This window comes from Phaenicophaeus curvirostris, chromosome 20, assembly GCF_032191515.1.
Source record: "Phaenicophaeus curvirostris isolate KB17595 chromosome 20, BPBGC_Pcur_1.0, whole genome shotgun sequence".
In the NCBI taxonomy this organism is placed as follows: domain Eukaryota; kingdom Metazoa; phylum Chordata; class Aves; order Cuculiformes; family Cuculidae; genus Phaenicophaeus; species Phaenicophaeus curvirostris.
In genome coordinates, this window is record NC_091411.1 from 11374180 (window position 1) to 11399285 (window position 25106).

Sequence of the window (25106 nt, forward strand, 5' to 3'; positions counted from 1 at the left end):
TACTCATTGCTTCTGCCGCTCCAGATGGGGAACGAGGAGGAGGAGTCACAGCTCTACTTCCCAGGCTCTGACAGAGCCAGTTACTCTAGTTATTCATTAGTAAATTGATAGAAGCTCTGAAACTGCCTTCCTTCTATATTTGATTCTGGTTTCCAGTCTATGATTAAAAGCACTCGCCTCAGGGGAAAAAACCTTGAGCTACCTGGCACTCAAAGTGTTTTAGAGTGTGGGGAGAGGGAGGGGGTGGTAAGAAGAACAACAACTCCAGTTGCTAAGTCTACTCCTTGTAATCTGACCATCCTGTGCTTTGTTCTGGGCTCTTTTGCCAGTTGCCTGTGCAGTACACCAGGGTATTCTCCACACATTTGCCAAGCAGGCTGCTTGCAGACATCAGGACATGCAGAGCACACAAGCTATAGGACGTTACTCCCAGAAAGCCTCAAATGGTGTGTTTTAACATCAGTTTGTTGAAATTGTGATCTGCTCTTTTGCAGTAGGCACTTAAGATGCACTCTCACAGTAAAGCTTAAATCCCTATTCCTGGCTGAATGGATGCTTGTAGAATTGCTGGCTATACTCCATTAGTCACACGTTAGATTCCCATTTCATAACAGACTGGAAAAGCTTGTCTCATTGTGTTCTATGCTTCCACTGGAGGGAATGCAAACACAATAGATAGAACTGGGAAGCTGCTGCTCTGAGCTTCCCATTATGCAGAGCTAGACAACTAAGTTTGCTAATCTTCCTGGTGGATTATTAGCTGCATACAGCTGCCGTGTTATTATATGATCATCAGAGTTCAAACTAATCCCTCTACCTCCTCTTGCCCTGGCAGGGGAGGGGATGAAATTAGTTTGCTACTTGGCTAAGTACATTGTGCTCCGACAGGCACGTCAAGTTGCTGTTTGAGTCCGATTCACCATGCAGCTTCGAGCACCCAGTGCAGGGAGGTGTTCCTCCACCTCCCGGGGAGAAGCAGCATGCCACATCGCTGTCTCCTGCTGCCCAAGGCCTTCCAGGTCTGGGGGTGCCTGGCAGCACCTGCTGAAGCTTCTATGTTCAGAATCAGTGTTCTGGTGGAGCTGGCTGTCTGCTGAAGTAGATTCATCTGCAGATATTTGAGCCTTCTCAGCATTCTAGGGAGCTTATGTACAATAGATGATTTTTCTTCCCGCAGAAGTCAACTGGCAGCTAATATGAAGAATGTGAAAGTCCTTTGCAAGGGCCCAAACATCTCCGTGATTCAGCAGGATCACCCTTTCCCTAGACACACTACTCCTGGCTGCCTGTTGGTGAGCAATTAAATAGCCAGGTTCTCCACTTGGCCAGGTGAAGGCTCTCACAGAAGTTAAGAGGAAAGATGTTATGGAGCCATGCAACACAAACAGTAACAGGAAAGCTTTGCTAAAGATGCTTATGGGTATGGGTCTAGGGATAAAGATGAGTTCAGTAAAACACAAAACATTTCCTTGAAGCTCCTGAGGTTGCTTGGGAAACCTTGCCCTGGGAGACTAGGGCATGGATGGCTCTGTGTGAAGGGTTAACATCCCAACTTGCCCTGCATCCACTCCCAGGCTTCCACAGAGCTAGCACTGACCAGAGCAGAAAGTCAGCTGTTATCTTCCCAGAACAACACTTCCCTCAGTCCAGCACCTCACAGCCAGTCAAGCAGCCCTAGTGAAGTGCTGCTATTTTGAGTGGCAAGTTGTACGAGGACATGGTAGGAGTAAGTGTCAAAGCTTGTCATCCCCACAGGCAGCCTGCTGCCAGTGATTCCCCAAGTCACTCCATTTAATTGCCTTCAAGGCACTCAATTAGTTTCCCTGGAATTTGCACTTAAGATTCTATGAAGCCTAGAAATTTCAGGTCTGTTTGGAAGGTCTAGCTTGGACCTAAGTGGATATTAACACTCAGAAAGGAGCCAGATGTTGTATTGTTTAATAATTTCATAGGGGAACAGCCAACTGGGGCTGTGCCCATCCAAGCACCAGAGTGAACAAACAGGAGGCAGCCATCCAGACTAATGTGTTTCTTCTGTTACCTCCACATTTCTTAGGTTTAATTTAATTGAGAAGTTTTTTTTCCCTAGAGGCCAGTGTGCCAGAGAAAAAGAAACATTTATAAATCTTGACACAGGGTACATAAAAAAAACCGCCTGAGTTCTCCTTGGCACAAGAACCAGTTTTTCTCTTCAGCCTCCCTATTACCCTGATAGTTCTTGCTGCGTCCATGCTCTTAAGAAAAGTCTCAACATTTTGCAGTTTCTCCGCATGGGATTCTGGTGAGGAAGTGCAATCTAGCAACAGGATAAGTCATACTCACTGCCAAACATCAGCTGGTAGTGCTGAAGTGTGACATAACACCCGTTTAAATCAGGATGAGTAAGTTACAGTCCTACAGTGCAATGCTGTGAAGCAGAGGTGGCAGGGCCAGCAACATGGATCCTGCCTTCCCTGCACCCCAACAGCTCCCAGGCCAGTAGCTGGGCTGGCTTCATACAGCAGCCTGCAACCAACGCCATGCCGGGCTGTAAACTGTAAATTCAGGAGCGAACATGAGTGTCATTTATCTGCTCTTGAAGGAGAACACCCAGGAGGAGAGCTGGCAGAGGGCAGTGACAGCCTTCAGCCACCTCTGTTTAATATATCACTGTGGCAAACATCGCTGCCTCCAAAGTCTAATAGCGTTGTTCACAAGATTCTGCTAGAACACAGTCCCTTCAGTTTTCCCAAACCTTCTTACTACAGAAGACAAATTCACCAAGATTACCATGCATAGATTCCTCTGAAATATTCTACCTATAAGCCCTTGCTAAGTTGTTATGCTCGGAGCTGAGCTTTCCTGCCAGCTTCATGTTAATCTGAGCTGGAATTGCGATCAGTACTAAAAAAAGATGGAAACAACTCTCAGCTGCTGGGTTTTTCACTTGGAAGGAGATTTACAGGTGATCCTGGATGGCTTTCTGTCCCGTGCCTGCTCTCTGGGTCTTGCTGTACTTGTGTCTCCCTGTCCAGCACACACCTTTGCTTGCCACCTTACCTGCTCTCTGCTTTATTTAGGAGGCCACAGGCACAGAGAACACTCTCTCAGACAAGCAGGTCAAGAAAGCCAAGATTGGCATGAGAGGGTGACTTTTGCTCAGAGCATCCTTGCCACAGGACCCTTCTCTTCCCCAGGCACTAGTGCCCAAGCAGGGCTCTGTCCCATTACTCAACCCACCTGCAGGATTGCTCAGCTCCAGGCACTTCACAAACACCAGTTACTCCCAGGGTCCCATCCACACGGGCATCTGAGGCACTTTAAGGTTTCTACCACACAAGATTAAGCTAATTGGTCTTACCTTTCTAAGCCCTGGCAAAATACAGCGAATGTTTTCAGGATGGTAATTAAGTGTTAATTGCAGCTAAGTTTAGCCCTAATACCTCATTAGTTTGTTTTCCTCTATTTGTTGCAGTGATAGCAGAGTCTCCTGCACTGGGATAGGGATCAGGCTGGGCGTCCTGGGAGGCAGAGGAGTCCTGCAGCATGTTCTGAGGCTCCTACCTGAGCCTTGCCAGGAAGCTTCTTGCATCCTCTTACCCAAAAGGAAAAGATCTAAGTATGGAGAGAGAATGGCTTTTAGACCTGAATGTTCTAATTACCGTCTAGGCAGCTGCTCTCCAGAGGTAGAGACCAGACACACACATTGCCCTGTTTTCATATGGTGGATTTCGCATCCCTTCCTATTTACCCCTTTGCTGGAGCCTTCACCACTCCAGCCCTCTTAGCAGTTTCTGAATCTCATGCCAGAGGACTCATTAATTGATTTAACAAGGGCAGGCAGTACTGAAGCTACTACTGCTCAGTGCCCTGCTCTACTGAAGAGCATTTCACTGTTCCTCACTGCAAACAGCACCGGAGTTTGGTCCCCACAGTCTGTTTGCTGGTCTTTAAGACGATAACAAACCTGACAGAGATGCCCCTGGGAGAGGAAGCCAACTAGGAGATGACAGCCGCATCACGGGTCTTACCTTTCAGCAGCATGGATGCTGCTGGGATGCTGAGGAAGGAGGTGAACCCTCTGGCAGAAGGTCTAGCGAGAATCCATTTCACCAGGCAAAATGAGTGACCGCAGCTCCAGACTGCACAGCCTCCTCTTGAAGCAGGCAAAACTACAGCTTCCTAGTCCCAGCTCCATCCCACCTCCAGAAAAGTTTTCCCACCCTCCCACTGAGTTTTATAGCCTCTCCCCTTTCCCAGTATGCCCTGTGGCCCTAATTAGCCAAAGTGCCAGGTGGGACTGTATCTCCCAGAGGTCCCTTGTCATAGAGGCCCAAGGAAGAGGGAAAGCTGGAATTGGAAGGATGGGTGAACCAGGTGCAGCTCCTTAGGCCTCTTCACGTGTGTTGTCAGGTCCAAGGTCACCTTGACAGGCTCAAGTTTCACGCCTGGGTTGCTTGGCTCTCCTTACAGACAATTAGGTTTTCATAAACTGAAGAAATGGCTTTAAAAAAAAAAAAAGTGGAACCTGCTTTTCTGGAAGAGCTGAGTCTGCCATCTCTCAGATTAACCCCGGCTTGTTGTGTCCAGTTTCTGCTCTTCATATTATCACAATGCAAAGGGAAGAAGCTCTTAATTAGATGTTTTTGCAGTGGCATCGTGTGCAGTGTTTCTAGGCAGCGCTGTGTGGCTGTGGTGAACTGACTATGCTCTGCTTGTACGTCTTGAGTGGGAGGAGAGGAATAAACACCTCTGAGGTTACGGGAGAATCCAGCCTTCTGCTCACTGCTTGGGGATATCTCACCACGCTGTGGAGCTGCCCCACTGATTATAACCTCTTGTAGGTTTCCACCTTGCTCATCTCCAACCCTAAATCACCTCTGGAGTTCTTGCCACACAATAATGATCTTCTGCCACTCCTGAGCTCAGTGAGGACTGGTCTAGCTGTGAGCACAGGCCACCGTAACAGAAGAGAGCTTAGAGCTTTTCCAGTAGCCATGTGCTATGACCTAGTTTTTGAGAGGTGACTGGTGACTGTAGATGCTTCAGTGATACCGTGTTCAGAGTGTGCTCGCTATGATTGATAACAGATGGATGGAGGGATCAGTCAGTGAAATGTCTCATCTCTAAGCAACAGTGACCTTTTATTGCCTGCCTTAGAGCGCTGAAGACTGGGTGGCTTCTCCAGCAAGGGGGTGGAACTAGTGAGGCATATTAATATTGTTTTGCATGAGAATCATGATGGATCAGAGCTTAGTTAAGGGCTAATAAAAGCACCTGCTAAACATAAAAGCTAAATTAAAATGTTAGCACTAAATAGAACAAGATAGCACTTTTTGTCTGATGCTAAATCTTGGCAATGAGGCAGGTACCTTTTAATTGTAAAGTAAAGTGGCTTTAACAGTATTATTATTATATTACTGAAGCATTTGATTTCACTAGCTAAAATATCAGTGTATGAGATCTCTGTAAAGCTTTTATCTAGTCTGAAATAAAGCAGCTTTTTCAACAATTCTGTAGCTGGCTCTAGAGTATAGCAGAGATGAAATATAATGGCTTTCAAATTACATTCTGGTGTAGAACCATCAGCCGCGACTCAAAGCTGCTGCTTTATTGGTGTCTGAAAAAAGGTAATTGAGATGGCAACCAGAGTGGCAGAGAGCACATTGGATTAGTTACTTACTGAGAAGGTGCCTTAATCTGAGGGAGAACTGTATGGGCAAGGACACAGAAGCTGGGGTTGCCCATGGTGTGGATGCCACTGCCACAATCGGGGAGCACAGACCCTCTGTGCAGCTAACGGGGTCGCACGCATTGACTTCCACCAGAGCAAGCTGACACGTTTCAGGGGCAGGAACAAAACCGAATGGTCCATGAAAACACAAACACTTAAACCTGCCCCATGGGTGAAGCTATCTACATGCAGGGAAAGATTAAAAAGATCAGGTTGTAGCTATGGTCTAACCTCGTGCTTTGACCTCAGCCTTTGTGGTTTTTGGATCGCGTGCCCTGGGCACAGGAGGAAGGCTGGACCTGGTGCCACAGCACGGGGTGCTTTTGTGTAATAGATGCTGTCTTGGTTTTGTCTGATGCAAGGGTTCTTTGTACTTTATGGATCAGTGTTCTGAGGAGAGGGGCCCCGAGGGACTGTGGCCACAAAGCAAAATTCTGCCTGGCAAAATAAGATTTGCAAACAAGAGCTTGCTTCTGCACTTGTTTTCTTCATTCTGCTTTTGCTCTCTGCTAAATGAGGCCTAAAGGCAAACAGAGTCAGTGCTACTTAACATAATACTTCGACAAGCTACTTCATGTTTTGACCAAATAACTCTGATAAATGTACAGGATAAAAATCTTGAATGGGTCCCTGGAGGGAAGGATATTTTGATGAGGGAGCAGGGGTTTTTTCAAAGGCATCACACAATGGTTTTCTTTCTTTCCTGCAGCAGTGATTAGACACTCTCTAAATGGCCTTTCCCTGGGCCAGATGGGTTATTTGGACTAATTGGCAACCGCCTGGCTGTTTTCAGGACACCTGAGTCACTTCCCCCTCCCTCCATCCTTCTGTCACTGCTGCTGCAGAGATGCTGGAGAGGAGGATGCAGCCCCTGGAATTGCAAAGAGCATCACAGACTGGGCCGATCACCCTGCTGCCCCAGGAATCCCAACAATGCCTCTGAGCTCCAGGGTTTTCTTGCGAAAAGCAGATTATTCAGGAAGAAGAGCAGTGAGACACATTAAGAGTAGATGCAGTGTGATGGAGGACTAGGTGTTTACAGCTGGCTCCAGGAGGGCGTAAGGGGCACAGTTCCTCTTGAGGCACATGGGCAGAACTGGCCCAGGCACTGGTGTTTGCCATCGATAGCTGCTGCCTCGCCGAGTGCCCTGCACCTACCGCAGAGCCATGTGCAGTTCGGGAAGCACTAAGGTCCGGTGATCCCAAACCATCAGGGACTGGTACAGCCCTGTTGCAGCCCATACTCCTGCTGTTAATGATTACAGGGCCTACATTTCCAGCCCAGACACGTTTTTTTTATTTCATGTTATTGCCCCTCGGGGCGATGCTGATCTGCTCGTCTTGCTTCCTTGCATCCAAGCTGACGGCAGGAGAAGCTGTGCGCTGGGGCTGGGTAGCGCTGTTTGTGGTTGATCATTGACCTGTATGCAAGCAGCACAGGACGCATTAATGTCCACAGCTTCACCCCTAGGTGCTGACAGCACTGCCAGCCCTGGAACACCAGGAATGGCACTGGGGAGCAGAGCAGGTATCAGGGAAGTAGAAGCGAGCGTGAGCCCCAAGGCTGGCTGCCTGTCACTGCTGAGCAAGGGGACAACCACATGTCACAGCTGTATTTGCAGTGCTAACAGGGCACACCTCAGCAGGCTCCCACTCTTTGCAACTGTTTTTGCGGCTGTCTGTAGACTGTCCTTCAGCTGAGGACCCTGCACACACACTGCTCAGCACTGCCAGCCTGCAAACCGCTGACAAAATCACCTAGTAGCCTCTTTCCAAGAGCCTGAAAGCCCAGCCCAGGCTGCTTGCTTCTGCCTTGGTGCTTGGCTGCGATGCTCTGGGACAATTTTGATGACAGGACCTCTGCATTAATAAATACTAATACCATAAGCCCCCTTTTATCCACAATTCCCATTATCTAAACCCAGGCTGTTTCTCTCATCATTAACTTCAGAAGCTCTCCCGAGGCTGACAAAGTCCTTGAACTGCTTTGCATTCTGGAGTTTTAGAAATTACACACTTAATGATGACTATCTCTTACAGTAGGAGTCTTGTTCCCAAATCTGAGCCAGATTTTATGGACAGTTTGAGGAGAACACAGAGATCTTCCTTTAGATGTAGGGATTGCTACAGGGAAGGGTTACTATGGTCTAAAGGCAATTCTATTAGCTTTCAGCGGTCTTTAACCATGGGCTCCTTAGCCAGAAGCAGTGTGCCAGCCTGGTTCTGCTAAGGTTTTCCTACCAGGGCAACACCTGGGCACAGCTGGCACCTACCTAGGGGCCCCCTGGCAGGAGAGTGGTGAGCTCCCTTCACTCTTCGCTTTTGCTCTATTCCAAAACCGCACAATACAAGAGCTTTTGGGCAGATCTCAAAAGGCATTTGTGCCCTTCGTGTTGTTCAGAGCAACCACGATTCCTTCTGAAGTGGGAATTAGGAATCGCGTGCTTTAGAAAATCCCTCTTAATAGCTACATCTAAACATCAGACCTGACTCTGCTGATTTGATTAAGGAGGCAGGATCTTTTAGTGCTGCATGCCAAGTCTTTGCTAACAAACCCTACACACGGCCTCTGTGGCCCTGCAGCGACTGACTCCCTCCAAGCTCAGGGACCTGTTCCTGGCTGGAATTGCTGTGCTGTCGCGCTCTCAGATGCAGACACATCCTTTCTGTGCAGCGCTTTCAGGCCAACTATAAGTCACTGGGCTTTCTGTAAGAAGTGTTTTCTCAAGCGGAACTGTCGAGGATCGATAGTATTAACAGCTACACTGAAAAAGTCTTCTTGCCTGGGAATAAAGCAGATTATTTCAGTCCTTGACTGTCTCAGAGCAGTACCTAGCAAGACTGTTCATGAAAGTTGCTGACACTGAGAAGCAGAGAGGTTCAGCTGCACCCAGGGCTTGAGCTGGCAAAGAGCTCTGCTCTGGAGGAGAATGAAGCCCAGTTGCACCTAGCAAATAAGGCACAAAACCTGGTCCTCGCATAGCAGCATGCTAGGCAGCTCAACATCCTTCCCTTTTTCATTCTGGTCTGGTTTCTAATCAAGTGCCGTTTCTGAATGCAAATGAAGATCAAATCTTCGTTCTAGCTTGGAATTTTGCTTGCTCAAAGTTAGAGGTGCCAAGTTGAGCTTCCTACCTCAGCTACAGATATGCAAAGAAAGTGCTAATCTCCCTAGTAGATGCCTAGGAGAAACTGTAAGACATGAAGCTGGAGGACAGAACCCAAGATGCATATGGCTTGTGATAGCAAGTTTAGAAGCCAGGAGATGGTCCCTCCCTGCAGCATTTACCAAAAGTGGGTGTTAGTCATGCAGATGTAGCTTCTCCAGATTCTCTACAGCAAACTAGATTCCTCCTCCTCCTTTGGATAAGGTGGACATGCTATGCATCACTCCCCTGCATCCTGAAGTCAGAGGCTTTAAGGAGGAGACTACAGCCACATGGTTTCTCCTGGCTGCAGGGTAGCACGGATGCTGGATGTGGAAAACCACAGCAGATCACACCTGGCGCCCTTGGGAGCAGGAGCTGGGTTGACTTAGTTCCTGGTTTGAACACATGGGCCTCCTCTCCTTCTACATCTTCATCTCACTCTCCTGTCCTGGGCCTGAGGAGCACGCATGGTTCTCTCCATCCCTGCACACAGAGCATGGCCAGCACTCTCCAGCTGCCTTCGCCTCTGCTATGCCCTCCTCCTTCTCCTGGACTACCTACACTAAAATAGCATCCTTACATAAACGTGGAGGGAAGTGTTGCATTATTCAGAGGCCTGATATCCTGGCACCTACCTTTGTCAGAGCCTCGGCACAGCGGCAGGACTAGCTCTGCTGTCACACTCTGCTAGTGTGAGACCCTGTGGTGGGTCCTGCCTGGCTCCCATCGCTGGGGGCTGCTCACAGGCTGAACAGGAGCTCCACTCTCTCAAGAATGACTGTCACTGACACTCCTGTGAAGAGCCACAGAACTAAAAATGGGCTTTCGATTTTGATTCGCTCTCCAAGCAAACAGCAAACACCAGCTCCCGGAGAGAGAGGGAGAGAGCAAAGCCATCCTGTTAACCACCCCTGTCCCATCTCCCCTTCTGCTTCTGCAAGGACATCAGCTCCCAATTTCCCTCTCTGCCCAGCCTAGCCATGACACTGAGAAGCAAGGACCATCTCCACTGCTGCCAGGCTCACGCACCTTGCTGAGATGCCTCTGCGTTAGTGGCCTGTCAGGCTCACAAGGAGGGGTGGGAAGGGATCAAATGTACAATAGGGATTTTGAGGGAGCAGCAGAAACCCTGAGTTGCTCCCTGTTGGTGTCTGTACGAGCAGTGGTGTCCTGGCACTGCTGCCTGGGTGCTGGGTAGCTGTCACTTTGCAAGGGACAGGCTGTAACCAGAACTGAAAGGATGTAGTAGAACATGAACATCCTTGCTTTGTGGATGAGAAAAAGACACACAAAATACTCTGTTACCTTCCCACAGCCATGTAGGGGGTCTGAGGCTTTTTCATGGAGCTCTGAGCCTGCCGCAGAGTCTTGGCTCCTGCTCTTCTGAGCTTTGTTGCTTGAACATTGATGAACAAGGATTTAAAAAGCCTGATCTCCTAACTTGCTTCTTGTCCTGCATACCAGGCTGGGGGGCAACTAGGATATGAAACAACTTCTGTGCAAAACCAGGACCTTCTCCGCTGGGCCTCTTGACAATGATGTTTATAGAGAAATACAGAATTCCTTGGAGGTATTGCAGCGTATAATTGCAGTTTCACGTCTAAGGGTTATTTCAGGTGAATCTGACCTGCTTCTAATGAAATTAGCACTTTCTGTCTGCAGTAACCTAGCAGCTCTTTGAGGTAGGGACATTTTCGTGTTCATGTACCATCAGTGCCTGGTGCATGAGCCTCCATTGGGGTGGGGTCCCAAGACACTACTTCATTACTGAACCTAATTAATCATCCAGAGCACTGCAGATGGAAAAGGTAATTTGTTTTCTCCTGCAAAGTGAATAGAGGTAGGGAGGAAAATAAAACCCAGCTTCCCTGTGAGCAGGGGTCGGCTTGCTCTGGTGAAACAAGGACTGAAGGGCTGTGTGTGGGAAAGCTCCCTATTAGACCTGGGGACAGCAGGGGGTTCCTGGAAGTGACAGTCACACAATGGTGCTTTTGTTGGGGAGGCATCGAAGGCCAGATGATGTCACCTTGCGCTGGGCTTCGAGGCTGCTTGTGCCTCTCGGGATGGAGCTCAGTGGTATCGCAGTATCTCTTTAACAGGGAGGAGGCCATGAAAAGGCTGCTTTTATCCCACCCTTTTTTAAAAGCAGGCAAAGAAGCTTTGTTCCTGAACAGTCTGTCTGTTTTCAGAGGTGGAAAATACTAATTAAAGAGCCACTGCCAGCACTGATCTCCCCACCAGCTCCCATCCCCTGCAGTTCTGCTCTTCCCTATGGGTGTAACTCAGGCCACCCGTTGCTCCACATCCTGGCTCAGAGGAACACCTAAAATCCAGCTGTAACCTTTGCAACCTCACTTTTAGGTGGGAAGATTGAGCTGTCCATGAAGGTTCCGAGAACCCAGCAGTCTGAGACCTAAGGATAAGATCCGTTGAAGATGAGGAGAAGGGGGATGGAGAGGAAGGCCTGTATTAATGTGCCCACCTGAATGCTTTGCAGGGCCTCAGAAAGCGGGATGGGTGGGTGCCTGCTTGTATTTCTCCCTCCACACACTAAGAAACAGTTTGGTATTTCTCTCCAAATCCATCTATGCTGTAGACAGGCTCTCAAAGTCAGGAGCATGGCTCAAGACTACAGGGCGCAGCAGGGTCCTGAGCTGCTCCACAGGCAATTTCTGGGTGTCCATGGGGACTGCAGCCCCCCTGGGGATTGCAGGTCCATACATGCCACGCAGTGGGGATGCGTAATCCTCCTCACCATGAGTAGGTGCTGGGAACTCCCGATTTCAGCTCTCTGTTCTGCCTTGACTTGCCAGGTGAATTCTTGATGAATAAGCCAGCCTCAGTTTCCCATGTTGGAACGTCTGCCCAACCTTGGGGAAAAGCCTCAGCTCAGGATTCACATCTCCAGATTAGTCAGCTCCCAGCGTGGTTGCCCTTGAACAGTTATGAAAGCAGAAAATTGTCAGGCGTCATCTGCTGAGCTGTACAGCTCCTTTCCTGAAAGGAACATTTTTTCCCATAACTGTGCTTGGAAGCTTCTTTGCCTCAGTCTCTCCGTGGACCCTCACTCCATCAAGGTGACAGGCAGGAGAAGTCTGGGACAGTAGCAGGCAGGGGTGGCGTAGAGGGCACACAAGCTGTACGAGCTGAGGCAACCTCTCAGTGCTTTATTTCAATGCAAGTGGAGCCCTAGAGTTGTTGTTGGGAAGGAGCATCCAGAGAGCCGGGATCCATGGTTTGCTCTCCTGGAATCCACAAACTGCTGCTCTGAGGCTTCCAGAACTCCAGCAGGAGAGGGATACTTGGTACTGCTTCCTCAGGGATTATTTTTTTCCTCTTGGACCTACCGTTGTGGCTTCACTCACACACTACCCCAGAGCATCTCCAAAGCCAAAACAGGAGTTAGCAGGGTGCAGCCAGGTCAGGCATGCCCAGTGTTCCTGGTGTTGCCTCTTGCAGAGATCTCTGTCCTCCAAAGAGAGACAGAAAACACCTGCGTCTCTGCAGTGAGCCTGAACACAGGCAGAGCCAGGACTGGGCTGACCTCATGTGCCCTTTTCCATTTACAGGCTACTTTCAAGAAGGTACTTTTGGAGCAGCAGTTGTAAGCTAAGCTGGGAACTGGTTGAACCCGTCTGAAGTGCCCTCATACTGTCTGAGGGGTGTGGGGCATAGTCCAAGAAGACCTGCAGATTAGATCAATTAAATAGTGCTGACAATGCCAAACAGGAGATGCCAGAAATGCAAGGATTTTGTAGCTTGACTGAGGTTTTCACAGTTTCCTCGGCTGCCCCTCATCCCCCTCCCCTCTCAGTCTGCAGCATGGCTCAGCTCTGGTCACAGTGAGGGGCTGACCACCAAGTTTGGGCATCAGTGAGGGATTTGACCAGCAGACCCTCATTAGCAAGGTATTTGTGCATCTCCTTGCACCAAGGTGGCTGTGCAGGGGGCACACACTGCCCTAGGCAGTGACTTTGCTCTCTCAGTTACAAGGAGCTGGAAGCCAACCCTGATAATGTGGCTGGCAGGGAAGGGGCCTCACCCCATCATACCTGAGAGAGGTGAGCAGCGCAGACCTCGGGTAGCAGCCAGGTGTGAGCAGGGATCCAGATCATTGGGCAGGTCTCTGCACGTGAGAGAGACCAAAGGACAAGGTAGGAGGTCAGGGTCAGCAGATCCACGACCAGGCATGGCTGTGGCTGAGCTGGAGACCAACACTGCTGCTCTGAAGCTGAGGAACAGGCAGGAGACCCAGAGCTGAGCTTAAATGGAGCTCCTGTGCCACCTGGAGTGTGGGTGGAGGCCCCAGGTGAGGCTGGTTGGGACCATCAGCTTCTCTGCACAGCTGGTTAGTCAATGTGCAAACTCAGCCCCTGACTGACCAGCCCCGAGACCTGGAAAAGGGGGACAGGGGATCTCTGGTCCAGCTGAGATCTGACCTGGAGTCTGGCACAGAACTGTGCTCAGGTAGCTGCTCCCCATGAACGAGCAGAAACCACCTCACAGCATCCCAGCCCCAACTCCAGGGCTGGAGCACAAACCTGCAAACACCATCCTGCAGCATCAGGGAACCGGAGTCCTGCCTGGCTCCACAAGCAGCGAGTGCCACTGCCAAAGCACAGAACTAGGAATAAATAAATAAATCCCGAGTGATGAACTGTGGTCCCATTTCTGTGCTGCCCTTCCAGGGGCTCCCAGAAGCGCAGCAGGGCCGTGGCAGCCCCTTGGCCGGCTCCAGCTCACCGCGCAGCGAGCACTCTGTGGTATGGACAGAGAATTTGTTGGATGGTGGAAGGATTTAATTTGAATGAGAAATAAAGGCTTTGAGTATGTTGCCAGCATTCTCCTTGCCTATTGTACTCCCGCTTTGGTTTCTGCTTTCTACTGAACAGTTTTATGTTTCCAAGGATCATAAATTCTCATTTTTCCCCTGGGCGGGAGGTGCTCTCCTGGTCTCCATCGCTTCCTGCGTTGCTTTTGTGTCCGTGTTGCCCAGTTACTGCGGCGCAGCCCCCGACTATGCCCGGCCGCATTCACCCCGGCCACGTCCCCAGGAGCGTGCGCTGCGCCGCCGGGCACGGCGAGTTCATAGGATCCAGACAGGCACATGCTTCCCAAGGCGAACAAAGGAGAGGCCATAACCCAGCGGTTTCCAGCTGGAGCGGCTGCGGCCGAGCGGAGGAAGCACCGTGGTGGAAGGTGCGATGTGAGGCAGAAGGGGCTGCGGAGGCTCAGGGGGGATCAGAGGTTGGAGCGCAGCCTGCGGTCCAGAGGGTGTGGGAACTGACACTGCTCGTTTGTCAGCTCCGAGGCGGCATGCGGCGCTCGGCTAAGCTGCACCTGCTGGGACATCATCTCAGGAGTTTGCTGGAGCATCGGTTCCAAGCGGCAGCACTCCAAGCGTCAGTAACTCAAACAGCGGTCGAGATAAGGCTGTGTCCTCACGCCTGTGTGGGTCAGCTCGGTTTGAAATTCATTACATTCCTGAACTTGAAATGCTTGGATCCATCATGGCTGGAATTCCTAGAGTGGTGCTCCTTCGGCTCTGGAGGTTGCGTGCGGCAGCGGGAGGGATGCACACGGGTTGGGATGCGGCCGAGGAGCAGGAGCAGGGGCTGCTGCCCGGGGGACGCTGCCTGGAGCCGGTCAGCCGGAGGCCAGAGCCCAGCAGAGTCCCACCTCATTGCCATGCTCCCTGTGTCCATCTGGCAGACGAGGTTGGGGAAGGGGCTGGGAGTGCCTATTGTCCTGGGGTGGTTTATGGACTCATACATCCTGCAGCCTGCCAGGCCGGGGCGAGGGGAAGCTGGGGGCCGGACAGAGAATTTACAGCTGCCAGAAGAAATCATCCATTTCCCAGCCTGCAGCATCCTCCCTGGCCAAGCAAACAAAGCACTTGCCCAGCAGCGATTGGGAGCATGGATGTACTCCTGTCTCAAAAACCTGGAGAGCCTCTGCCTTGATTTCCCTTAATGCAACTTGGGCTGCCCAGCAGCGAGCCCCGTTTGAACCGTGGCAGGGAGCGCTGGCTCTGCTGGCTCTCTCGAGTCTGGCCCTTCTGCTCTTTGTTAATGAAGAAGATGCATTTTTTGGAAGCAGAGCCTGCCTCTAAGACTTGCAAACTCTCTGTTTTATGACAGTTTTCATTTGCGTAATGAAAGACACGATACCCTCGGTAATTAATCACATTAAGAATCGTTTCCTTGGGTAACTCTATTGATGCAAGTTGTTCTTAGTGCTGGAAACTGCATATGATTTCTAGTGTGCACTAGACCATCTCTTTCATCAGCAGATGGAAGCTGGTAACTGCATGTGTAATTTATATCTGCTTGGGTGGAATTATCAGATGAAATATGCATTACACGGCACCATTAACATTTCTAGTCATACAGTCTCTAGCTCTTGGGTAAGTTAATATTACATGCCAGCAGTGTGTGGGACTGTATGAAAGGCAAGGACTCGAACACAGGGGTTTAAAAGCAGAAATGGAAAGTATTCCAGGTCAGACATTTCAGAAATAGTATTAATAAAGCTGCTAAATTAAATGAGATGCCTTGCCCTTTTTTGACCTGCATTTTTTTATAAAATGTCCCATCTTGTCTCCATAGCTGAGAGAGCTGCCAGCTTGCCTGCTGGATCACCACATGTAAGGGCAACTCCAGATCCTAGAGCATCCAGAAAGCTTTCCCCTACAGGGTAGCACAAGCAGCAAGAGAGTATTCATTGAATCTCGGGAGGCAGCAGAGATGATGAACGCTGCTGTGTGGGTTGGATTTATTGGTAACCTTGAAAAAAATCACACCAATTCAATAGTAAGAAAAAATATATCAGTGCCGAGACTGTGCTCTCTGACAGCAGCGCCAGGTTAGCCAGGGAAACGTGTGCAGGTGTGTGCTGGCTTATACACAAACATTTTTATAGCAGGCTGGCTGCTCTCTTGCAGGGTATTTTTTTCATGTGCTTTTTTGTCCTTATATAAATCACAGTTGATTAAAATACTGATTCCTACTTGATAGGAAGTAATTAAATGACTGAAGCTGTATCCCATCTGCCTCTTATGTGTAGAGATGCAGAGACTGCAAGGATGAAAATGCTTCAGATGCCGTGCACGGGGTGTATGTGCGATGAGGCAGGGGTTAGGCTCTGTGCTCTGCTCCTGCCCTCCCCATTTGCCTCTCCAGCCCTGGCTGTAGGAGCACAGGGGCAAGGGCGATGTGTGTTGGGCAGCTCATGCTGGCTGTGTGGCTCTGCTTGGAGCTCAAGCCTGCGGCTCACGCTGGCTGAACGGCTCCGGTTGAAGCTCAGGCTCACAGCTCACGCTGGCTGTGCGGCTCGGCTTGGAGCTCAAGCCCTGTACTACAGGGTGGTACCTGGCTGGAGTTCCCTGGGTTTACAGAGACTCGCCATCACCGCTGGCAGCCCCCGGAGATGCACTGCCACTGCTCCTGATTGTTCCTTTCTGTCCAAGAGGGAAAGAAAAAGCATCTCTGCAAAACCCAGACTTGGACTTTGCTTAAAGCCTTTGAGTAAAGAGCCTTGTTTGAATGTAATTGCACCCCTGTTGCTACAAGGGGAAAATACATTGTATTGCACTCTCTTTCTTGGAAAGCCCAGCTAGTATTTTCCCAGCCATTTGTGTATAAAGAAAGATAAATAGCTCTTTAGCGGGCAGAACAATCTATCCCAGTTTTATTGGCATTCATGCAAGCAGACAAGGAGAAACAGTTTGGCGGTGCTGAGCACAGGGGAGGGGAAGCTCCAGCCTGGTGGAGCTGGGAGCACCCAGCGGGGTGCTGGGCACCGAGGGGATGCCTGGAAGAGGGTGGGAGAAGCCCTTTCAGGTGCTGAGGCCGGCGATCCCAGTTGTCTGTCCCATCCCCACGGATGTGTACACCTCCTGCGGGTGCCCCCCAGCCCAAAACAGTCTGCAGGATGCACTCACCCATCATTTCACTCCTCCCTATAAATAGAAAACGTGTACAGCAAATTTAGCTCTGGCTTCACATGCAATGGTGCTATAGATAGATTTTTAAAGAGCTTGTCTTGGAGTAATAATTCATACGGAGATCAAAAGGCTGTGGTTTAATCAGTGTCTGTCTGATACCATAAACCTTGCAGAGTGCTAAGAATTCAAGGAGCAGCATCAAAAGCCTGATCAACATGAAAGCCACCCAGTTTTCTGCGTGTAAGGCTGGCGTGGCTGACAATGGGTGCTGAGGAGCTGGAAAGATGCATATCTTTTCTGCAGTGCTTGGGTGCTGTGCTGACATGGAGCCACACGCAGAGTCAGCTTCAGGCTCCTGGAAGAGGTGCCTGGGCTCTCTTATCGTCTCTGTTGCTACCTGCAGCTCCACTGACTGTATAAAGAGATAAGATTTCTAATTAGATGTCTAATTACATGGTGTAGGTAGGCTTCAGGCTGCACTCCGCCGCTTGCTATCACTTATTCTCAGTGTCTACGAGTCATGCAGTCTGCACTGTTTCTCCAAAGTGATGTGGCAGAGACAGTGGAGGCTGGTGATGGGCCAGATACAGTTTAGACAAATTGAGGATCTGGCCAGGAGAGCTGGATTTCAGATAGAAACTGTGAAAAATATGGGGTGTCAAAATGCTGTATTTGGAAGTGGAAAATAATGCCTAAAGCAGAGCCAGTAAGGATCAGTGCTGTGAACGCAGGTCTCCAGAGTCGAAGGGCTCTGCTACGCTTCTAGCTGTCAGCAAAAGCAACATTTAAAAGGTAGCAGTTTAATTCCTAACACAAACAAGGTGAGTTCAGACTGCAGACACCTGCAGCTGAGGAGCTGGGTTTCTCTCCAGAGATACCGAGCCCACTGAGGTTAATGTGATTATGTAAATGACTGAGGTATAATTGTGTTACTGCCACCCATCTGGCCCTCCCTGCAATTCATAAGTGATTTTATATTCCCCGTGCGCTGCAGCGCTGACATCCAAGGGCACTGGAGATGCCATAAATCACTGCTAGGTGTTTGCCACAAGTGCCGTCGCCCCATTCAGCCTCCGGCACAGAGTCCTGCTGGGCGAGGCGCAGCCAGCGCATCAGGAAGGTTCTGCTCAGATCCGTATTAACAGTTTCTGGTCATAGCCCAGAGGATCAAGCTCAGCTTGCTTTCCCCCAGGAACACTCCTGACAAAGCCAGGATCCTTCCCAGCATGGATTTTCCTAACAGGAGAAAACAAATCCTCGCTTCCCTTGGCATTTCTGACACTTCCATGTAAACACTGTCCCAAGAAGCACACCCCTGCCAAGTCTTAAATCTCTTCTAACCTGCATTTTTCTTTCCATCAGTATGAATTCAAAGCCAAGAATATTAAGAAGAAGAAAGTGAGCATCATTGTGTCCGTGGACGGGGTGAAGGTGATTCTGCGCAAGAAGCAGAAGGTGAGAGAGACTTCTCCAGCCCAGCTGGGGCTCTCGTGGCCAGAGCACTTCAGGTGCTGGCTTTGCCCATGGCTGGGTGTTATTGCTGCTGAGAATAGTCACGCTTCTACCCAAAACTGGTGCTCAAAAACCACCTAGAATTTTTACAAGACTTGATTTTTCACATTTTTCGTCAAACAAATAACAAAACCCTGCTGAAAAAAGAATGGGAAAATTAGATGGCAGGAGGAGGAGGGGTTTTCTTCTACCAAAACCCATCAAGCTCTCAGGAAATGCAGTTTCTTTTCCCTATTTATACCGTAGGCTTCTTCCACACTGCGTGGGCTGAGCACCCCTCAGCTCCTTGCCCAGGCTGTGCTTCCCACCGAGCCAAGCCAGCAGCCGGACCCAGGTCTCCTAAGCCCCAGCTTAGTGTCTTGTTACCCTTCTGCATATTTGATGCTATAAATTGATCTTGGGGACCATCTTCAGCCCTGAAGGCTGCGATCTAATAACCAGATACAATAAATGATCAAAAAAAATCTTTTTTTATCTAAGATCCCAATGAAACAGCCATTGCTTATAGAGTCACACTGTAGCTTGGGACAAACACACCATTGTGCAGGGTTCTTGCCCATCAGCCTGGTGCAGTTTCGTTTGGCTGTGACTGACTGTAATTTTTTTTCTGTCCTGTGTTTACAGAGAAAGGAGTGGACCTGGGATGAGAGCAAGATGGTGGTGATGCACGATCCCGTGTACAGGTGGGTGGCAGGGGCTTTATGCCAGATGGGTCAAATTGGCCCCAAGCGATGCGTGTCCGTCGTTCCGCTTGCTGAGTTACCGCCACCAAGGCTGGCTTTTTTAAAAAATTAATGAGGTTGCAAAATATCACTAATAGGGAATCCTTTTCATTCATTTTTGAGAGCGACAGGACTGATCTAGCTTTGAAGCTGGCTCTGCTTTGAGCAGGGGTTACACAAGGTGACCCCCAGAGATGCCTTCAACCTGAATTATTCTGACTGAAGACAGGCTTCCCGCGGTTTTCCTTCAGAACACAGCTCGCCTTGAAGAAGGGCCTTTCTCTAGGGTGTAAGTGCGTACAGGGAATTAACCCCTCCAGGATGTGGCAGCGTAGCCTTGACTTTCCATAGCACCTGCCGGGGCATCTTGGAGTATTTTGGAGAGCACAAGCCCTACCCAGAGGTTTACACTGTGTGTAAACCTGATGCCTCGGGAGCCATCGGGGTGGTTTCCTTGAGGGCAATCCTGTTGGTGCGTAGCCTGCAGACTCGGTTAAGAGCACGGGTTGCACCAGGCTGTTAGATCTGCCGAGTGAATAATTGTAGCACAAGGGCAAAGCCCACAGCGCCGGGGGCTGAGATCACCTGCGCTGGCTTTCTGGGTCAGAGCCCTTCGGAGGATAAGGAGCAGAGGATGTGCCAATGCATGATACGATCCTACCTCTCCCTTCTGGCGTTCTGTACAGGTTATTACAAGGTATGGCACATGGGTAATGATTGCTCCAACTGCAAGTTCAACACCAAAAATTCCAATGACAGGAAAAAAACCCCATATCTCAAGAATCCCTTTGGGTAAAACTGTGACAGATGAGTTCAGCTCTGAATAGAGAAGAAACCAATTAAATCAAATATATAAAAAGGTTTTTAATAATGGTTCTGCAGCCCAGAGAGGAGAAAGAATCAGCCTGAGCAGGAGAGAGAGAAACCTTCTGAGTACACTCAGCATCCCTGGGAGGGGTGTCCAGGGGATGGTGGCTTTTGTGCTGTGCCACCTGCCTGCTGCTGACCGCGGACTGCGCCGGGTCCACCGAGGCAGGCAGAACACTCACTCTACAGGCGGTTGTGCCACGCTGCAGCCCAGGCAGAGATTAATTGCTGGGGCTAAAAATAGCCACACGCTTTCCAATACTATAGATTTTTTAGCTTTCCTACAGCATCTTTAAAAAGCTTTTACCTCCTTCAGAAACCAGAAGGTTTTCCATCAAGCCAGAAGCACTCTCTAAATCCATCATCTCCTGCCTTGAATATCACAGGAGGGGCTGTGCACCCACACCACCTCGTTCCTCCAGCCCAGGGTGCTGCAAGCCAGCCTGTCCCGGGGACACAGGAGCCTCCAAGGTCATCTCAGGGGCAGAAGCTCCTCTGGGTGTTTAATTCCCTTTGTCACTCTTATCTAGAATCTTCTACGTATCTCACGACTCGCAAGACCTGAAAATATTTAGTTACATCGCAAGGGACGGCGCGAACAACTCCTTCAGGTGCAACGTCTTCAAATCGAAAAAGAAGGTAGGACGCTGCTGGGAACACGGTCGGGTCCTCCCCAGGTGAGAGGTCTCCGAGGGACCTCGCGCCTTTCTGTGCAGAAGCCAGAGTGCCCGCTGGGTCAAAGGGCGCAGATCCCTGGGGAGAGGCAGCGGCAGTGCCAGTCCCCAGGCAGCCCCTCTGCCTCAGCCCCCGTGGGGAGAAGAGCACGCGTCTCCAAGCGAGGGGAGCTGGGGGGATGCCGCGTGTCACTCCAGCCGCGGGCAGTGCCGCAGCCCCACCAGCACGGGGTGAGCTCACACCGAGACGCAGCAGCAGCCCCGGGGTGGGAAGCGGGGGGCAGGCTCCCATTTCCCCCCCGCTGGTGGGGCGGCAGCAGCAGCCGCGGGGCTGAGCGGGGTTTGCTCCGCAGAGCCAGGCGATGCGGGTGGTGCGCACGGTGGGACAGGCCTTCGAGGTGTGCCACAAGCTGAGCCTGCAGCACGCCCTGCACAACGCCGATGGGCAGGCGGATGGGGCCAGCGACAAGTCGGCCGAGGAGCAGCCACTGGAAGGTGACTTGCGGCTCCCCACGGGGATGCTTCGGGGTGGGAAACTGCAAGGTGGCTCATCCTTCGTGGGCCAGCTCCAGTGGGAGCTTTCGGGGGCACGGGGAATTCACCCTGTCTGCTTACTCGTCCTGGGAAGGCAGAGACTGAGCCTCCTTGTCCAGCAGACCGAGGGTCTGCAGGCACCAGCCCCTTCCCCCTGCCCCTCTGCAGAACGCCAAGGCTCGAAGCAAGTCCTGGCCTCGTCCCCGAGCTGCCCCTCCAGCTCCTCGCTGGGATCCTGCGGCAAGGTGGGGCTTGCGTTTATTGATCTGTCTTGTTTGAAGTTCACCAGATAAAGGGCTCCAAGATCACAGACGTGGACGAGGTTGGCATTGACTCTGACGGCATCTGCATGTCCGAGAGGGGAACTGGAGAGCTGCCCACTGCCAGGGGGGAGCTTGGCGTGCTGAAACCTGGGCAAGCCTCAAAGGATAAGAGCTGCCAGGTAACGGGGTGGGCTGGAAGACGGTGGCACTGCTGGCAGCCCTCTGCGTGAGGACACGGTATCACAGCTTGATGAGGAGGGGCTTTCAAGGAGACCCCAGTGCAGCCCCCGCTCGTGGGTCCCTGCTCACAGCCCCTGCTTTAGCCACGGCTGAGCTGTGTCCCAGCGTTTGGGACAGCCAGAGGCCACGGCACATGGCTGAGCGGGTTCAAATGCAGCCCAGGAGAACCCACCAGGGCAGGCAGGGCAGAGCGCAGAGGGGCTCTGCTCGAGCTGTCACGCAGCACTAGAAAAGAGACATGAGGCAGGACCCCTCCCTCCTGCAGCAGCATCCACATCGCAGGCAGAACCTAAGAGAAGGCATCTCTGGTGCCGCAACCATTTCCCCACCACGCAGGGTGGATTTCTGTGCCCCTAGTGCTGCTTTGCAGCAGTTGCTCATCCAACGACCCCAGCAGCGACTCCCAGCTCCCCTCAACACCCCCAAGGAGGCCCAGTCCTGGCAGCGCAGGCTCCCAGTGGTTTCCCTGTAATCAATAGCTGCTCTGCAGAGCTTCTCCATGAGCGCTTCTCAGCAGCCTGAATGGCATCGCTTCATCCCACACAGCCGTATCGCTTGCAGGGCCTGGCTGAAAGCAGCTGCACTGAAATGCACTCCATGGGTTCATTTCCCTTCTAGGTGCTGGAGCTGCCCAGGCAGGGGCAGGAGGGGCAGCGGCCGCGGGCGAGCTCCCAGCGGGACACGCTGCCGGGGGCCCTGTCCCAAAGCACCCGCTGCCGGGGGGGTACACTGCCTGCTGGGGGGACACGCGCTGCCTGGCTCGGGGCTGCATGCTGAGCCCCGCAGCGCTACAGAGGGACGGCTGAGCCACACACGGGGCCACCACAGCGTCTCTGGGCATGTGAGGTGGCTGCAAGCTCACCCAGCCTGGGCTGAACCAGCCGACTGGGGCTTGGGGGACTCAGGGCTGGGGCAGGAGCTGCTCCAGAATTGGTCAGTGTGCTCGCTGCCCTTCTCACACAGGGTACGCAGCCGCTGCGACCCTGGCACTGGGCTGCTGCTGCTGCCATTTCTTGTCACTTCAGGTAACAAGAAATCACCCACCCCAGGCAGCCACAGCAGGGAGGTGCGCTATTTTTGTCACTCCCTGCCACCTCCTCCCCAAGGAGCTGCCGTCCCTGCGGAGAGCGATGGCCGGGCACAGGCAGTGCTGCCCTGCCAGCTCTCTGGGAAAGGGGGTCGTGCTGAAACACGCCGTCCTGGGGATCAGACAGACGTGCAGCTCGTGACACCGAGCCCAGGGCTGCTCCTCTCAGCAGTCCCTTGGTGTCTGGACTCTGTGCCGTGAGCAACTGTGATCCAAATCCCTCCCTGAGCCGCTCAGCCTGCTCACCTTGCCCATTTCTCTGTGCCCAGGATGCCGAGAACTGCTCTCTCCGCCTGGCCGGCTCCCAGCAGCTGCTCAGCCCCGGCAGCCCCTGCTCCTCGGCCTCCATCACCCCGCTGGCCTCCCAGCACTGCCTCCAGCTGCTCCAGCAGCAGCTCCTCCAGCAGCAGCAGCAGACGCAGGTGGCCGTGGCCCAGGTACGCGTCCTGCCCTCCCCGCGGGAGGCACCGGCCTTTCTCTCCTCCCTGCTCCCCCCAGGCTGGGCAGGGAGCAGCGCAGGGGGCTCGCACTGGCACTCACGGCACAGCTCGCTCTGTGGGTCACGGCATCATTTGCAGGGTAGCTCATAGCGTAGCTCACAGCATCACGCGCGGCATCGCTTGCAATGTGGCTCGCGGCATTGCTTGCTCAGCTCCCCCAGACGGGGATCTGGCTGCGAGCACAAGCCCCGGCTGCTCCGGCAGTGCCAGGGGGGCCCTGCAGAGCCACCACCTCCTGTTTGACCCCATTCTCCCACCCCCCGGGGCCTGGGATGCACCGGCAGCCCTCGAGCACAGGGAGTGGGAAGGGCACAACAACCCTGAGCAGCGACAGACTAGGAGAAGAGTGGCTAGAAAGCTGCCTGGAGGAGAGGGACCTGGGGGTGTTGGTTGGCAGTGACTGAACATGAGCCAGCAGTGGCCCAGGGGGCCAAGAAGGCCAATGGCATCTTGGCTTGGATCAGAAATGGCGTGACCAGCAGGGCCAGGGAGGTTCTTCTCCCTCTGGACTCGGCACTGGGGAGACCGCTCCTCGAATCCTGGGGTCAGTTCTGGGCCCTCCCACAAGGAGGATGTTGAGGCTCTGGAGCGAGTCCAGAGAAGAGCAACAAAGCTGGTGACGGGGCTGGAGAACAGGCCTTATGAGGAATGGCTGAGAGAGCTGGGGGGGTTTAGCCTGGAGAAGAGGAGGCTGAGGGGAGACCTCATTGCTCTCTCCAACTACCTGAAAGGAGGTTGTGGAGAGGAGGGAGCTGGGCTCTTCTCCCAAGGGACAGGGGACAGGACGAGAGGGAATGGCCTCAAGCTCCACCAGGGGAGGTTTAGGCTGGATGTTAGGAAAAAATTCTTCACAGAAAGGGTCATTGGGCACTGGCAGAGGCTGCCCAGGGAGGGGGTTGAGTCCCCTTCCCTGGAGGGGTTTAAATGAGGGGTGGACGAGGCGCTGAGGGAGCTGGGTCAGTGATTGACGGGAACGGTTGGACTCGATGAGCCGGTGGGTCTTTCCCAACCCGGTGATTGCTTCTGACGGGCACTATGCGGGGCGCGGCCGGCAGGGGGCGCTGTGGTCGGGGCGGCGCAGGGGTGGGGGGGAGGCGCTATGCGCGTTGTGGCCGGCAGGGGGCGCGGGGCGGGGCGCGCTAGGCGGGGCGCGGCCGGCAGGGGGCGCTGGACTCGGTGCCCCCGCAGGTGCAGCTGCTCAAGGACCAACTGGCGGCCGAGACGGCGGCGCGGGTGGAGGCGCAGGCCCGGGTGCGGCAGCTGCTGCTGACCAACCGCGACCTCCTGCAGCACGTGTCCCTGCTCGTGCGGCAGCTCTCCGCCCTGGAAGCCCGCGAGCAGCACCGGCAGCCGGGTGAGTCCAGCCCCGGAGCGCCTCGCCACCTCTTGTGGTCCCAGCGAGCAGCCGGGATGCTCCCAGCACCACCCCTAGAGCATCTCTGCATCCCTCATGGTCCCAGGGAGCAGTTGGGATGCTCCCAGAACCATCCCCAGAGCATCTCTGCATCCCTCATGGTCCCAGGGAGCAGTTGGGATGCTCCCAGCACCACCCCTAGAGCATCTCTGCATCCCTCATGGTCCCAGGGAGCAGTTGGGATGCTCCCAGCACCATCCCTGGAGCATCTCTATATCCCTCCTGGCCCTAGGGAGCAGTTGGGATGCTCCCAGCACCATCCCTACAACTTCTCTGCATCCCTCCTGGTCCCAGCGAGCAGCTGGGATGCTCCCAGCACCATCCCTACAACTTCTCTGCATCCCTCCTGGTCCCAGCGAGCAGTTGGAATGCTCCCAGCACCATCCCTACAACTTCTCTGCACCCATCATGGTCCCAGGGAACAGTTGGGATGCTCCCAGCACCATCCCCAGAGCATCTCTGCATCCCTCCTGGTCCCAGGGAGCA

General features: G+C 52.5%; 2 protein-coding genes across 2 annotated transcripts in view; both read left to right on the forward strand.

Moving 5' to 3' along the window:
* The window catches only part of PTGS1 (prostaglandin-endoperoxide synthase 1), a 200637-nt gene that overhangs the window by 72779 nt on the left and 102752 nt on the right, over positions 1 to 25106 (forward strand). The window lies entirely within an intron of this gene.
* Positions 1 to 25106, forward strand: part of LOC138729280 (carboxyl-terminal PDZ ligand of neuronal nitric oxide synthase protein-like) — a 34671-nt gene that overhangs the window by 6964 nt on the left and 2601 nt on the right. The window contains exons 3-9 of the mRNA XM_069873354.1: positions 18170 to 18262; positions 18944 to 19002; positions 20439 to 20547; positions 20936 to 21077; positions 21398 to 21558; positions 22976 to 23143; positions 24395 to 24560. Coding sequence (XP_069729455.1) covers positions 18170 to 18262; positions 18944 to 19002; positions 20439 to 20547; positions 20936 to 21077; positions 21398 to 21558; positions 22976 to 23143; positions 24395 to 24560 — 898 coding nt within the window. The remainder of the gene's footprint in view (positions 1 to 18169; positions 18263 to 18943; positions 19003 to 20438; positions 20548 to 20935; positions 21078 to 21397; positions 21559 to 22975; positions 23144 to 24394; positions 24561 to 25106) is intronic.